The following is a 12,492-nucleotide window of genomic DNA, read 5'->3' as shown; positions in this document are numbered from 1 at the left end:
ACCCCATCGCTCCCTTGTCCTTAATTCTGGCACACGCACGGTCCGGCGGCCAGAGGACGCTGCGCTCCGGGTGGGAACGGTGGCCAGCCAAGGCACCGAAGGCTGGGAGCTGCTCACCCCTTGGAAGAAAGGCACCAGCGTGCCCCAAAAACCTTCCCTGGCATCCTCCGTGTGGGTGCCAGGAGCTGTGTCCCAGGTGAGCCAGGCACTCAGCCTCACCACAGGAGTCGTGGTTTGGTTGCTGGATGGGTGCTTTTGGGTGCTTTTGGGTCCTTTGCTCACTTTTCTGGGGCTGCAAGGTGGCAGGCAGGGCCAGAGAAGTGCTCTGGCTTGCTCACAGCGACTGCTCACCTCTCCACTTTCACTCTTTTAAGGATCTGTAGGAAAAGGTGTAATGAGAGAGAAGCCTGTGCTGCTTCTGAGCCGCATCCTGCTGCAGGGGGGGTTCTTCAGGGCCCAGGGGCAGGGGTGGAGGTGACCTGGGCACCCAGCAAAAACCTCACAGCCAGCACTTTCTCCTGCCTGTACAGTCCCTCTCTGCACCTCCGGCTGCCTTTGAAGTACTTTATAAGCCGGCTGAAGCCAACAGTGGGCTTGTTCCATGGGGCATTTTGGGGGCAGCGCTTCATGCAGTGGAGGTTTCATATCACGTTTGCATCACTGGTGAAGGGAAAAAAAAAACACTGCTTGTGTTGGGACGGCCTGATCCTGCTCCTCTCCCCTGTGCCCTGATGACCAGCTCCAGTTTGAGCTGCCAGGAGCCAGCCCTTAAGCCCCTGACTGGCTCGTGGCTTTTTTTTATTTAAGCGGAGATGACACAGGGTGCTGAAGAGAGCACCTGGGGAAAAGCGGCATCCCCCTGCCCTGACACCAGCCAGCCCCGTGCCCGATGCCTGGGTTGGGCCGTGGATGCCTCCAGGCTCGGCAGGTCCCAGCCGGGCACCAAGCTCTGGATTTAGGGAGAGGAGCCACGTTCTGCCCCCGTGCTCCTGGTCAGCACCACGAGAGGAAAGGAGCTGGAGACCACACGTGGAGTAAGCAAAGGGGGGCACTTTATTGCTCTGCAGCGCGGGGAGCCTGGCGTGGTGCTCAGCCCCTCGCTGGCAGGGCTGGAGGTGCCGGGAGGCTCTGCCCAGCTCTCCTTGCCGGAGCCTGGCACGGGGATCCCTTCGTCCCCAGCTCTACCCCTGCGCGACGATGTAATCGATCCAGTTTCGGAACTGGCTGACGCGGGTGTAGACGGCGGGCGTGCGGATGTTGCAGTTGCTGCTCCCCCAGGAGACGATGCCGATCAGGGTCCAGACGTTGCCGTTCTGGTACACGAGCGGGCCCCCGGAGTCACCCTGCGGAGAGAAAAGGCCCCCACCTCGCTGTGCCCCCATCCTGCTGCTGCTGCCAAGGTCCCGGGACCTCGCTCCGAACCCGTCCCAGCCACCCCGGATGCTCGATCTCAGGCTCCCCAGGCACCACAGCCCCCGAATCCTCACGGATCCAGCTCCTCACCTGGCAGGAGGAGGCGCCGACCCCCCCGGCGCACAGCATGGAGCTGGTGATGCTGCTGCCCCAGTACTGCATGCACTGGCTCTGGGAGACCAGGGGCAGGGTCACCTGCTGCAGGCGCACCGCCAAGGCGTTGGCTGGGGGGAAAAAAAAGCAGAGTTAGCTTGTGCTGGGCAGGCACACGGCCCTGGGCTCCGGGAGCACACAGACATCGCTGTGTAAGGGCACAGACACCCAGGGAAGCTCCCTCTGCCAGGCCCAAGGTGCTGGTGCTGCCCTGCGATGCGTGTCGCTGCTCCTTGCAGCCGTACCCCCGGCACACTCATCTCCAGGTAGGTGCAAGCAGCCCAGAGCAAAGGCGAGCTCGTGCCCGTGGGTACCCCGCACACACCGGGCCCTTTGGGGGCTGTGTATGCCGTCTTCCTCCTGCTACAAGAGGCAGCTCAGCTTGCCAGGAGCCCCCCCGAAGCCGTGGGGTACATACAGTTGGTGTTGGTGCGTCCCCAGCCCGTGGTGACGCACTGCAGGTTGCTGGGCAGGGCCAGGTTGGCTGGGGCCAGGCAGACGGGGGCCACGCGAGGCCCCAGCTGGGCAGGCGAGGAGAGCTTCAGCAGGGTGATGTCGTTGTTGAGGTTGTAGGAGTCCCAGTTGGGGTGCGTGATGGCCTGCCAAGAGCCAGAATATCTCGTCCCAGCCCTCCGAGAGCCACCGCACCGTGGCACGGAGCCGTGGCCCCCTCCGCACCGCATCCACCCGACTCACCTTCGCCACGGTCTTCACCTGCACGGCCTCCGACCCGGAGTTGCGGTCATACTCCCCGAGGACGACAACGTGGGAGTAGGGGCTGCAAGAGGTGTGTGGTGGGGTCAGGGAGCCCTAAGGCAGCCAGCACCTGGCCCCAGGGCTCCGCAGCCCCGGGGACTGCGGGGGTGCCAAGGGGGCAGCTGGGGAGGGAGCCGTGGGCTGCTCGGTCCCTTTGGGGCTGCCCCACACATCCTGAGGCTGTGCCCGTCCCTCAGTTGTTCCCTGGCATGGGGCTGGGGCTGGTGGTGCCGGAGGGCATCGCTCCTCACTTGAATTCGCAGTGGGCAGCCGTGACCACCCAGTACTTGTTGATCAGGGAGCCGCCGCAGAAGTGGGATCCCGTACGGGTCTGGGGAGGAAAAGGGGGAGCAGAGCTGGGGCTGTGCCCGGGGCTGGGGACAGGCAGTGAGGTGCGGGTCCCCTCGGGTGCCTGCCCATGTCCTGACCCACGGGATGGGGACGAACCTGCAGGGACACCTGCCAGGGCCAGGAGCCAGGCACCGCATTCTGCCCGTTGATGATCCTCTCGTTGTACTGCACCGAGGGGCTGATCGAGGGCACCCCGCAGCCTGCGGAGGAGGCTCAGGGGCACGAAGGTGGCCGGGCACAGCACCCCGCTCAGGGTTTGTGCCCAGGGGGTGCACCCCTGCTCTGTGCTACTGTCCCCCAGGACCTGCTGGCACCTCGGGTGCTGTGCCCGGGGGAGCAGAGGGTGGCATGGTGCCACCCCGCTGGGTGCGTGGCTGCGCTTACCTGAGACGGCGCTGGCCAGGGCCAGGCAGGCAACTGCCCAGAGAAATGCCATCCTGGGAGGACGCGGCCGTGTCTCAGGGCCCACGGGCTTTATAGCAGCTGGGAGCTGCGTGGCTCGTGGCCAGGCAGGGCAAGGTCCCCGTCGTGCCTCGTCCCAGCTGCGGGCAGCGGTGCTGTGCCAGGCCTGTGCCTGCCGTGCCCCAAGTGGCCCTGGTGTCGACGGCTGCAGAAAGGCAGCAGGGCCACTGCTGGGATGAGCTGTGTGGTTTCTCGCTGATGCTACAGAGAGGGAGAGTGCTGTAGGGCCGTGATGGGGACATGTTTACTGCTTGGGCTATTTGCTGGCACACAGATGGGGCTGAGATGGGTGCTGGTGCCTGGGCTGTGGGAGATGGCCGCGTCCCCAGGCCTGTTGCAGATCTGCTTGGCACCAGGGCTGTTCCTCCGCGTGGCTGTGACACGTCCCTGGAAGGCGCACGTCCCAGCTGGACGTTCCCAGGGCCCAAGGCCACCCCTAGAGGTGTGTCCCTGTACAGGTGAGTGCATCCCAGAGCCAGCTGGGGGGAGCAGAAGCCTTCCCAGGCAGCCAGGAGCTGTGGACAGCACACGGTGAGCCCCTGGGAGGATGGCAAGGCTGACCCCACAACCCCTGTGCCACCCCCCAACAGCTGCCCAGCCCCTCTGACCCCAAACTCAAGGGGACTTCTGCCCCCTGAGCCTCCCCGTTACCATCCTGGGTGCAGGAAGGACGCAGCATCTGCATTGTCACCCACCTCCCTGGGTAATGCCTGCCTGAGTTCCCGCAGCTACCCCTGGGGCGATGCTGAGCACAGGGACAGTCTCTGCTCTGTGCCACCCCCGTGCCCCTGTCCTCTGGCGCGCAGTCAGGACGCCGGCAAGTGCGTGCAGAGCTCAAATCTTTATTTCTGTATCAGTGCCGTGCATGGGCAGCAGGATCAGGCTCGCCACGAGGCAGCAAGTGCAGCAGGGTGTGGAAGTCACCTCTCCTGCCACCCACTGAGCGTGGGGCTGCGAGACCCCTCCTCTATTGCCATGAGCCAGGATGAGCTGGCTGAGATGCTGCCCCCCATCCATGCGTGGCCCAGGCTGGTGGACAGGAGAGGAAGCCCCTACATGGCCAAAACCCTCTGCAAGCCTGGGCCTAGCGAGGCTGCGATTTGTCTCCGAGCTGGGGTGATCAAAGAATCAACGCCCAGGCTGCTCTGGCTGTCTGGATCCTCAGGGAAGCGCAGCTATCTCTGCAGCCCCATGGAGGGTTGGCCTCACCCCAGCTGCAGCCTCCTGTCCTTTGCTCTGCTGCTCTTCTTTCCCCTACAGGCAATGGGCTAAACCTGAGCAGGTCCCGATTGCTGCCTCCGCAGGCCAGCAGAGCTGTGGGTTGGTTTTTCTCGACCCACATCTCTTGGGTCTGCTTAGAGGGGTGACAGTTGGCTCAGCAAAGCAAGACCAGAGAAGGATGCTGCGTATCCAGCCTGTCCCCAACACAGGGCAAGGTGCAGCGCAAGGGGGATGCCACGTGGCATCTCCTTTCTCCTCACACAGCCTCAGAGCTGTCCCGCGTGGTCCAGGGGGGCAGCGGGGCCGTGGCAGGCAGCAGGCTGTGTCAGGCACACTTGCCCTTGCGAAGGCAGAAGGGCAGCTCGGGTGCAGGGACCAGGATGGTGCTGAAGATGGGCTGGTAGCTCTCGGGCAGGGCCTGGGGGTGCTGCGCCATCATTTCCAGCACCAGGTGTCGCAGCTCCTTGGAGACGTCGCCCCGGAGATCCAGCAAGGTGGAGATGTGCTCGTCGCTGGGCAGAGAGCAGGAGGTGAGCCGGGGTGCAGCACCTCCTCCTCTGCAGCCCTGCACAGCACCGCTGGGCCCCGCAGCGCTCGCATCCCCCCAAACCTCCCATGATCCAGAGAAGCCGAGCTGAGGCTGGGGAGAGCTGGCACTTCAAGCCAGCCAAATCTTTAAAAAATCTTTAAATAGGCTTGAAAATAATCCCACAAACCTTGTAATTTTGGGGTTTGGCATTTCTTTTTTCGTGTTTTTTTTTTTTTTTTCTTCTTTTTTTTTTTTTTTTGCCAATTCTGCCATTTCCAATTTGGTTTTGTGGTTGCCCACCCTTTTGGCAACTAATTATGGACAGGTGAATGCCACAGCAGAGCTGCTTTTCCCTTTATGTCTTTGCCCTTGGAAATTTGCTGGAATCCCTCAAATCTGGGGAATGGGAAAAGGAAACTTTCCGCGTGCTCTGCAGCCCAAATGTGGCTCCCCAGTGCAGTCCTGCCTACCCTGCCTCAAGGGAGAGCAGAGCTGGGCTCCCTACCTGACGTCGGGGTACTTGGTGACGAAGCCCAGCACCTCCAGGCTGAGCAGAGCCGTGTCTTTCAGGCAGAGCAGCTCCCGCACGGCAAACACAACCTCGAGGTTCTGCTGGCTCCTGTCCAGGCCCTGAGAGGGAGAGGGGGACGTTGATGAGTTTCCAGCCAGTTTCTCCTCACACGTGCACCAAGGGTAACTGCCCCGGCTTTTTCCTAAGCCAGTGCACCCGTTGGAGGGGAACAGCTCGTAACTCGGCCTTGCTCTGGGCCGTGCAATGCCCCCTTCTCACAGCACCCCCCCAGCTCCCCAGCGCCTTCGGGCACCTCTCACCAGGCTACAGAAGAGCTCCCGGAGCTGCGTGGCGTCCTGTAGCAGGCGGTCACAGAACTGCCTCCGCTCCTCCTTGCCCTTGCACACCATCTTCTTCTGCATGAGCGCCCGCAGGTACTGGTTTGCAACCAGGAGCTCGCACTCTGTCAGCAGGAGCTGGGCAGCGGGGCAGAAGGAAGCTGTTAGCTCTGGGTGTAAGGCATGAACTGCCCAGGAAAGGTAGAGGGGAAAGGGGCCAGGCACAACACCAAGCACTGAGGGCAGAAGGACGGCTGAATTTGGGGGAAACCCCGAACATCTCTGCACGATGGAGCCCCCGGGGCTGCTCTGGAGGACGTGGGCTCTCCAGCAAATCTTCAGTGACCATGGCTCTGCATCTCCGCTCCCCTCCCAGCACCCTGCTGCCTCTGGGCTGTGTCCTGGGCCCCAAGGATGGACACGGACACCTTCCACTTGACACATTTGCTCAAAACCCTACATCTTTGCCCTAGAGACAAGCAGCTGGTCAGAGGACGCACGAGAGAAGCCCTGCAGCAACGGTACCTTGAAGAGAGGTTTCTTGACACGGGAGAAGTCCTTCGTGTACTTGTCTATCACTTCGCACATGTTGTTGACCAGCTGGGCCCCAGAGAGCCACTTCCGTGAAGCCAGCTCCACACACAGGGGCTGAAAGAAGCACAGGAAAACATGAAATGCTTGCACCTTGCTGCTCTGGGAGCAGTTCCATCTGCAGGGTGGCACAGCATCCCATAGCACCTGCCCTCCTGCTGCCTGGAAGCACGTCTGCTTTGCCTTGCCCCCAAGCCTATTTGTACAAGAGGGCCCTGCCAACAAAAAAAAAAATAATAGGATTGATGTAGATTAGGAAATGGATGGAAATACGCCAGGACTGCCACTTTTGGGTCTGTTTGATGACTGCAGACCAGCATTTTGAGCTTCACCTGGGTCGTGGAGTTACACAGGGCACTGCACCCAGGTAGCACCTGAGCTCTGGGGCAGCGAGCTGCTCCTCATGTGCTTGCTTTTGGCCTGTCCTTCTGCAACTTAATTTTTAATTCCTATTCCTTTCCACTTTCCCTGCTTAGACATGTTTTTTTTTCACTCAGGGCTTTGACCTCCTCCTCCCCTGCTGTCCTTGTCAGCAGCATCCTCTTCCTGCCTGGAGGCACACATCTCTCTGTATCTGCTGGGGCCATGGCAATCTCCACACTGCCTGTGAGCGCTTCATCCTTTAGTGGCTCTTTTGTTTCCATGGCATTCACCTTCCAGCCCTAAATACCCAGGCCATTATTTTTTCCAGATTTCGTCCAGACTCCAGGAAAGCTAAATTTGACTATACTGCCAGGAAATGACTCGGGCAGTCACAGATCTGCTTATCTCCTCTGCACGGACACTGCCTCTCTCCTGCTTGGTTTTGTGCCACGAAACAGCCACAAAAAGGAGTGCAAGGAAGCCCAGGTGGGCTGTGGCTCCCAGCCTCTGTCAGTTAGTGGTTTTGGGGCCATCTGCCTTGGTGATATAGGGTAGTGCTGGCAGGCAAGAGCTGTCGTGTGAGCTGCTGCTGGTTTATCAAGGCTTGGGAGCCAGGCTGGCAGGGCTGTGTTTGCAGGATGATAGCCAGCTGGATGCAGCCCGCTGTTACGGAGCACGTGGCCCATATCCTGGGCAGGAGTAGGCAGTGCCGTGCTCTGGGGACAGCTCTGTTGCATCCCCGCCAGCCTCAAGGGCTGTGGACAAACGTACCTGCAGGTCGAGGAGCAGCTCCTCCAGCAGCAGCTGGCAGGCTTTTTTCTGCGTCCTGTCTAGGGCAGCCCGGAGGGACGCGGGGACTTCTCTGCAGGAGGAGTTGGGGTGCAGAGTGGGGACAGAGGAGCTAGAAGAGAGAGAGAAGGGAGGGGACGGGTAGCCTGGGATGTACAGTGGGGACACTGTGGAGCTGGGCAGGGGGATGGAGAACTTGTGGTTCCTTGCAGGCGGAGTGGTTGCTCCGAGAGGTGCTGAGGCTGGTGCCCGTTACCTGAGAGCCAGGACGTTGTTGAGCATGGCCAGGAGGTAGGGGACGTAGTGCTTGGGTATGGTGCGATCCTGCTGGTGCTCCTTCCCACGTTGCACGAGGGCTTCCCGCAGACTGCAACACAACGAGAGAGCCACGGTGGGCAGGCGCCTTGCCACAAACGCCTGGAGCAGGGGTGCTCCCGTGGCTCCTGGGGGTGCATGCGCTGCCCACAACCCTCCCAGCTCATTTGGCTCCTTCCAGTCCTGCCACTGTGAGGTAGGGTAGTGGATAGGGTAGCGGGACCCATCTTGGACCCCGTGGAAGAACGAGGCCTGGATCGGCACTGGGGGCCACGTGGCAGATCTCTGCCACCAGCCCGTGGTGCCGGGCTGTGGGGACACAGGGTCTGCGAGGAGGGGAAGGGGGGTGAGGGGCTCCACTGACCGGCCCAGAAATGCCTCGAGCTCCTCCAAGGCCATGTTGTAGACCTTCTGCTGCAGAGAGTCGGTGATCGAGGAAGTTACCTCGATGTTACTGTTCAGCATCTGTGTGAGGAGAGGATGGTGGAGGCGAGTCAGTGGCTGCAGGCCACAGCCCCATTTTGGGGGGCTCTCAGCATGGCTGTGCCCCAGCTGCTGCATGTCTGCCCCTCAGTGGCAGCCCAAGAGAGGGAAAGGGAGAGCCTGAACACATCTCGGAGCTACAACGAGCACAACGTGGCCCTAGACAAGCCTGCAAGGGCACGAGGTGCCAACCCGCGGTGCTGGGGCCCCACCTCTATGACATGGATGGGCAGGTCTGACTGGAAGAAGCCCTGATGGTCCGTCTCGGGTTCCTTTTCCCAGAACCACTCCTCGAACTCTGTCTTCAGGGTCCTCTGCATCCACTCGAGCACGCTAGCCTGTGGGAAGGACGCCCACCACCGTGGTGTCAGCTCCCTCTGGACCCCATGCACAGCCCAGGAGCAAGTCCTGAGCCTCATCCCCCAGGCTCAGGGACCCACGCTGCTGTCGGAGCAGATGCCCATGAGGTGGCCATGGCTGGGCCCCTGCACGTGTTGCAGACGTGCCGACCTCTTCACTCACCTTGAGTTTCACCACGTATCTCCTCTCTGTCTGATCCACGAGCTCGGGGGAAATCAAAGGGCCCAGAGACGAAACATCCACTTCTGGGAGCAGGTCCGGGTGCCCCATCATCTCGGAGCTGGAGGGCAGAGGTGGGACGGGGTTGGCAAGACCTGCCTTTTCCAGCAGCTCCTACCTCTGCCCTCCCCAGGGCCAGGGACTGCGTGCTGGTGACAGCCCGGCTCCCTGCACCTCCCCAGCTTCTTGGCGTGGCCGCTGACCTGTGGTACACGTGAAGCACCCACTTCAGGAGGTGGAAGAGCGCCTGCTTGTCCAGGTCTTCTCGGAGGATGTCCTGGAGGTGGCTGGCGAGGGCCTGGTGGTACGTGGCAGCGCAGAGGCTGAGGATGTTGTAGTGTGCCGGGACGCACTGGACCATCAGGTCCTTCACCACGCGCAGCTCGGACACGATGTCCCTCTGCAGCGCCTCCAGGTGCCTGGACAGCCCTGGGCCCTCAGCGTCCAGGCGGGGGGTGTGGAAGCGGGTTCCTGTGATGGTCTCCTGGAGGACGTGGTAAAACTTCTGCCTCCAGCCCTTTGGGCGGCCAGGGGGCAGGAAGGTGGCATCCAGGAGCAGCGTGTCGTCTATTTTCTCCTCCCTCTCGATGATCCGTACGGCGGTGACGAAGAGCACGGGGTCCTCCCTCACCAGCTGCAGGCTGCTGGCCACAATGCCCCACAGCTGCTTGGCCAGGCTCTCGTTGAGCTCCTGCAGGCCGCTGAAGTAGGACAGCACGGTTGCCTGGGCGCTGGAGAGCCCCCGGAGGTGCAGCTGGGAGAGGATGTCATCCCGGAGGTGCTCCATCATCATGATCTCCGCGTGGGCCTCCAGGAGGTGCTGCCCGCGGAGCAGCTGCAGCGTGTGGGAAAAAACCTCCTGGACTGTGGGAGAGGGAGGAGAGGTGCCAGGACTGAGTGCAGGGGGCAAAGGGGAGCTGGCGCTGAGACCATGGGCATGGGGTAACAGGGAGATCACGAGGGGAAGGGTCTGATCCAGCCCATCTCCATCCACGGAGCCTTTCCAAACCCGATCCGCAAAGCCTGAGCAACCTGCTCCAGCCTTGCCACCAGCCCTGTGCAGAGCCCAAGGAATACTCCCGAGTGCCTCCCACCCCAAACCCATGAGCACTGGGCCAGTGCCTTACCCGAGAAGAGCTGGGGCAGCACCTGGACCACCGAGGCCAGCTGCACGTGCTCTGCCATCAGCGCCCGCATCTGCTGGAGGTCCTGGAAGCGGTCGGCGCAGTCCAGCAGGGCCCAGCGCGCTGCCCCCAGCTCCTGGCACACGCTCTGCACCTCCTGGACCGCCGACCGCAGCTGCTCCAGCCCCGCGCTCACCCCCTCCAGGTAGGACTGGACGGTTGACTGGGGAGCAGAAGGGGACAGAGGGCAGTGGGGATGCTCTCGAAGGCTGGTGGACTCGTGCACCGTTTGCCCCAGCCCTGCCAAGCCTCTCTTGCGTGCATTTCCCCAGCCCCGGAGGGTGAGAGCTGCCCCGATATCCCTCATGCCTTCCCATCTCCCTCACCATGACCCCATCCCACCGGCTGCTCCAGCGACAGGGACGTCCCACGTCACCCCTCTGAGGACACCGAGTCTCATTTTACTGAACCTGTTCGCAGGGTTTGGGGCTGTCAGTGGCTACCGAGCACGAGGTGGGAGAAGGGAACCACTGTGGGGTTACCAGGGCAGCAGGGGGAGCGGTAACCAGATGTCTCCTTCCAGATTTAAAATACTCCTTTGCTTCTCCAAAATATTGACAGGCCCCAGGATGCCCACCGGGCATATTAATGGCATGAAACACCTCAAATGGATTTCCATTTTTTTCCAGCTCTGCGGCAGCGCTGGGCCATCTTCACGCCCTGTTTGCCCATTTAGCTTTTGGTTCCTGGTGCAAAGAAGCACTTTTATGCAGGATGCACTGAAATATATATGTATTTTTTTTTCCGAGGGAGCTTAAAACAAGTTGCCTCTTGGGCAATTTTCCCCCTAAACAACTGCATTTCTCCCAGAGAGGGCTGACCAAAGGACGAGATTTGTCCAGAGGCAGAAAAAAAAATGATTCAATGCAGAAGACCCTGGCTGGGATCCCTGCTCGGGGAGGTGGCGAAGCATCCGCCCGCTGGGACGTGACCGATACCCACCTTCAGCCGTGACTGGATGGAGCTGTTCCTCTGCGTCTCTCGGCTGCGGTAGTGCCCGAGCCCCTCCAGGTTTTCGGGGCGGTAAAACACCCCCGAAGCCCATTTCAGAGCAGCTCCCCTGGCCAACTTCTCCGCCTTTTCCACCTCCGGCCACTCTTCCTCTGGGGACGAAGCCAGGGGTTAAGGAGCACGACGAAGCCTCTCCTCGCGGGCAGGAAGGGCCCCCGGGGCCGGGAGCAGGAAACCGGCCGGCAGCGGACGTCCAAGCACACCCCGATGGGGGCAGCCGGACACCACGACAACGAGTGGGACCTCCCGGGATGGCCCCAGTGATCCCACAGCAGAACGGTGCCCGGAGGAGCTGCCACCCAGCCACCCAGCTCAGGACATCGCCCGGCTGGGGTGACCCCGCACGACAAGGACGGGTCACCCCAAGGTTTCCACCTCCCCAAGAAAGCACAAGGGACAAGGAAAAAGGGTCTGGGAGGTGGTGAATTAGGGATGCGTCCCTCCCGCCCGGTCACCCCGTTACCTCTGGGGCTCGCGCCCTGCTCGTCCTCCGCCGACATGCCCATGGCCGCTGCCAGCTCCAGGGCCGTGGGGCTGGGCTGCGCGCGGAGGAAGGCGGCGGCCGCTTCCTCAGCGCTCCCCGGGGGCTCGTTGGGATGTTTGGGGCCAGGCAGCGGGGTGGGGATGTGAGGGGGAATCGCAGCCCTCCCCGCAGCTGGGTGTCGTGGTTTGGGGGCGCCCAGGGTGGGGATGGGGTGACCCCAATGGGGATGGGGTGACCCCGGTGGAGATGGGGTGACTCCAGAAGATATGGGGTGAGTCCTATGGGTACTGGGTGTCACCGGTGGGGATGGGGTGACCCCAATGGGGATGGGGTGAACCCAGAAGATAAAGATATGGGGTGTCCCCGGTAGGTATGGGGTGACCCCAGAAGGTATGGGGTGTCCCCAGTAGATACGGGGTGACCCCAGAAGATAAAGATATGGGATATCCCCAGTAGATATGGGGTGACCCCAGAAGATAAGGGGCAACCCCAGGAGGTATGGGGTGACCCCAATGGCTATGGGGTGACCCCAGGAGATAGGGGCTGCCCCCAGCGGCTATGGGGTGACCCCAGCGGCTCGGGCGTGTCCCCGGTCGCTACGTGGTGCCCGCAGCGGGTCCGTGCTGCCCCCGTCCAGCCGCGCTCTCCGTTCCCCGGGCGGGACGCGGGGCGCTCCCGGTGCCGCCCTCCCCGGGGCGCGGCCGGGACCGGTGGCCACGCCCCCTTCCTAGGCCACGCCCCCTGTATAGACCACGCCCACCGCAGAGGCCACGCCCCTTGCCGCCGCTCCCCGCCCTTCCCGCGGGATCCCGGCCACTCCCCCACTGACCACGCCCTCTACATCGTTGACCACGCCCCCTCCGCGCTGGCCACGCCCACACCTCCCCGCGCGCCGCCCGCCCCGGCGCGGAAGCTCCCGTCGTGCCTTGCGGCCCGGAAGCGGAAGCGCGGCGGGGCCG

At 62.3% G+C, this 12,492-nt stretch overlaps 2 protein-coding genes across 2 annotated transcripts; both read right to left on the bottom strand.

The window, feature by feature from the left end:
• Positions 1 to 1,181: 1,181 nt before the first annotated feature.
• On the bottom strand, positions 1,182 to 3,109 carry CTRL (chymotrypsin like). The gene is made up of 7 exons (XM_032195349.1): positions 3,058 to 3,109; positions 2,770 to 2,873; positions 2,574 to 2,653; positions 2,263 to 2,344; positions 1,985 to 2,165; positions 1,504 to 1,637; positions 1,182 to 1,343 (listed from the first exon to the last, which is right to left on the bottom strand). The coding sequence occupies exons 1-7, from the start codon at positions 3,107 to 3,109 to the stop codon at positions 1,182 to 1,184; spliced, it is 795 nt and encodes a 264-aa protein (XP_032051240.1).
• An 852-nt stretch (positions 3,110 to 3,961) lies between these two features.
• On the bottom strand, positions 3,962 to 12,158 carry EXOC3L1 (exocyst complex component 3 like 1). The gene is made up of 13 exons (XM_032195350.1): positions 11,513 to 12,158; positions 10,981 to 11,141; positions 9,982 to 10,201; positions 9,058 to 9,718; positions 8,798 to 8,915; positions 8,488 to 8,613; positions 8,157 to 8,257; positions 7,734 to 7,844; positions 7,460 to 7,589; positions 6,260 to 6,382; positions 5,717 to 5,872; positions 5,391 to 5,515; positions 3,962 to 4,868 (listed from the first exon to the last, which is right to left on the bottom strand). Exons 1-13 carry the CDS (start codon positions 11,553 to 11,555, stop codon positions 4,682 to 4,684), a joined length of 2,262 nt encoding a protein of 753 aa, XP_032051241.1. The 5' UTR covers positions 11,556 to 12,158; the 3' UTR covers positions 3,962 to 4,681.
• Between the last annotated feature and the right edge of the window lie 334 nt (positions 12,159 to 12,492).

This window comes from Aythya fuligula, chromosome 12 (genome assembly GCF_009819795.1).
Source record: "Aythya fuligula isolate bAytFul2 chromosome 12, bAytFul2.pri, whole genome shotgun sequence".
Classification (NCBI taxonomy): Eukaryota; Metazoa; Chordata; class Aves; order Anseriformes; family Anatidae; genus Aythya; species Aythya fuligula.
This window is presented reverse-complemented; position numbering and strand designations above follow the sequence as displayed.

Coding starts and splice junctions, on each gene's coding strand:
- CTRL (XM_032195349.1), bottom strand. CDS start 3,109: ATGGCATTTCTCTGGGCAGTTGCCTGCCTGGCCCTGGCCAGCGCCGTC. Junction 2,654..2,769: donor CCTGGCAGGTGTCCCTGCAG/GTTCGTCCCCAT, acceptor TTTCCTCCCCAG/ACCCGTACGGGATCCCACTT. Junction 2,345..2,573: donor GCTGCCCACTGCGAATTCAA/GTGAGGAGCGAT, acceptor CACCTCTTGCAG/CCCCTACTCCCACGTTGTCG.
- EXOC3L1 (XM_032195350.1), bottom strand. CDS start 11,555: ATGGGCATGTCGGCGGAGGACGAGCAGGGCGCGAGCCCCAGAG. Junction 6,383..7,459: donor AGCTGCTCCTCGACCTGCAG/GTACGTTTGTCC, acceptor TGCTTCTTTCAG/CCCCTGTGTGTGGAGCTGGC. Junction 5,516..5,716: donor GGGAGCTCTTCTGTAGCCTG/GTGAGAGGTGCC, acceptor TCTCCCTCTCAG/GGCCTGGACAGGAGCCAGCA.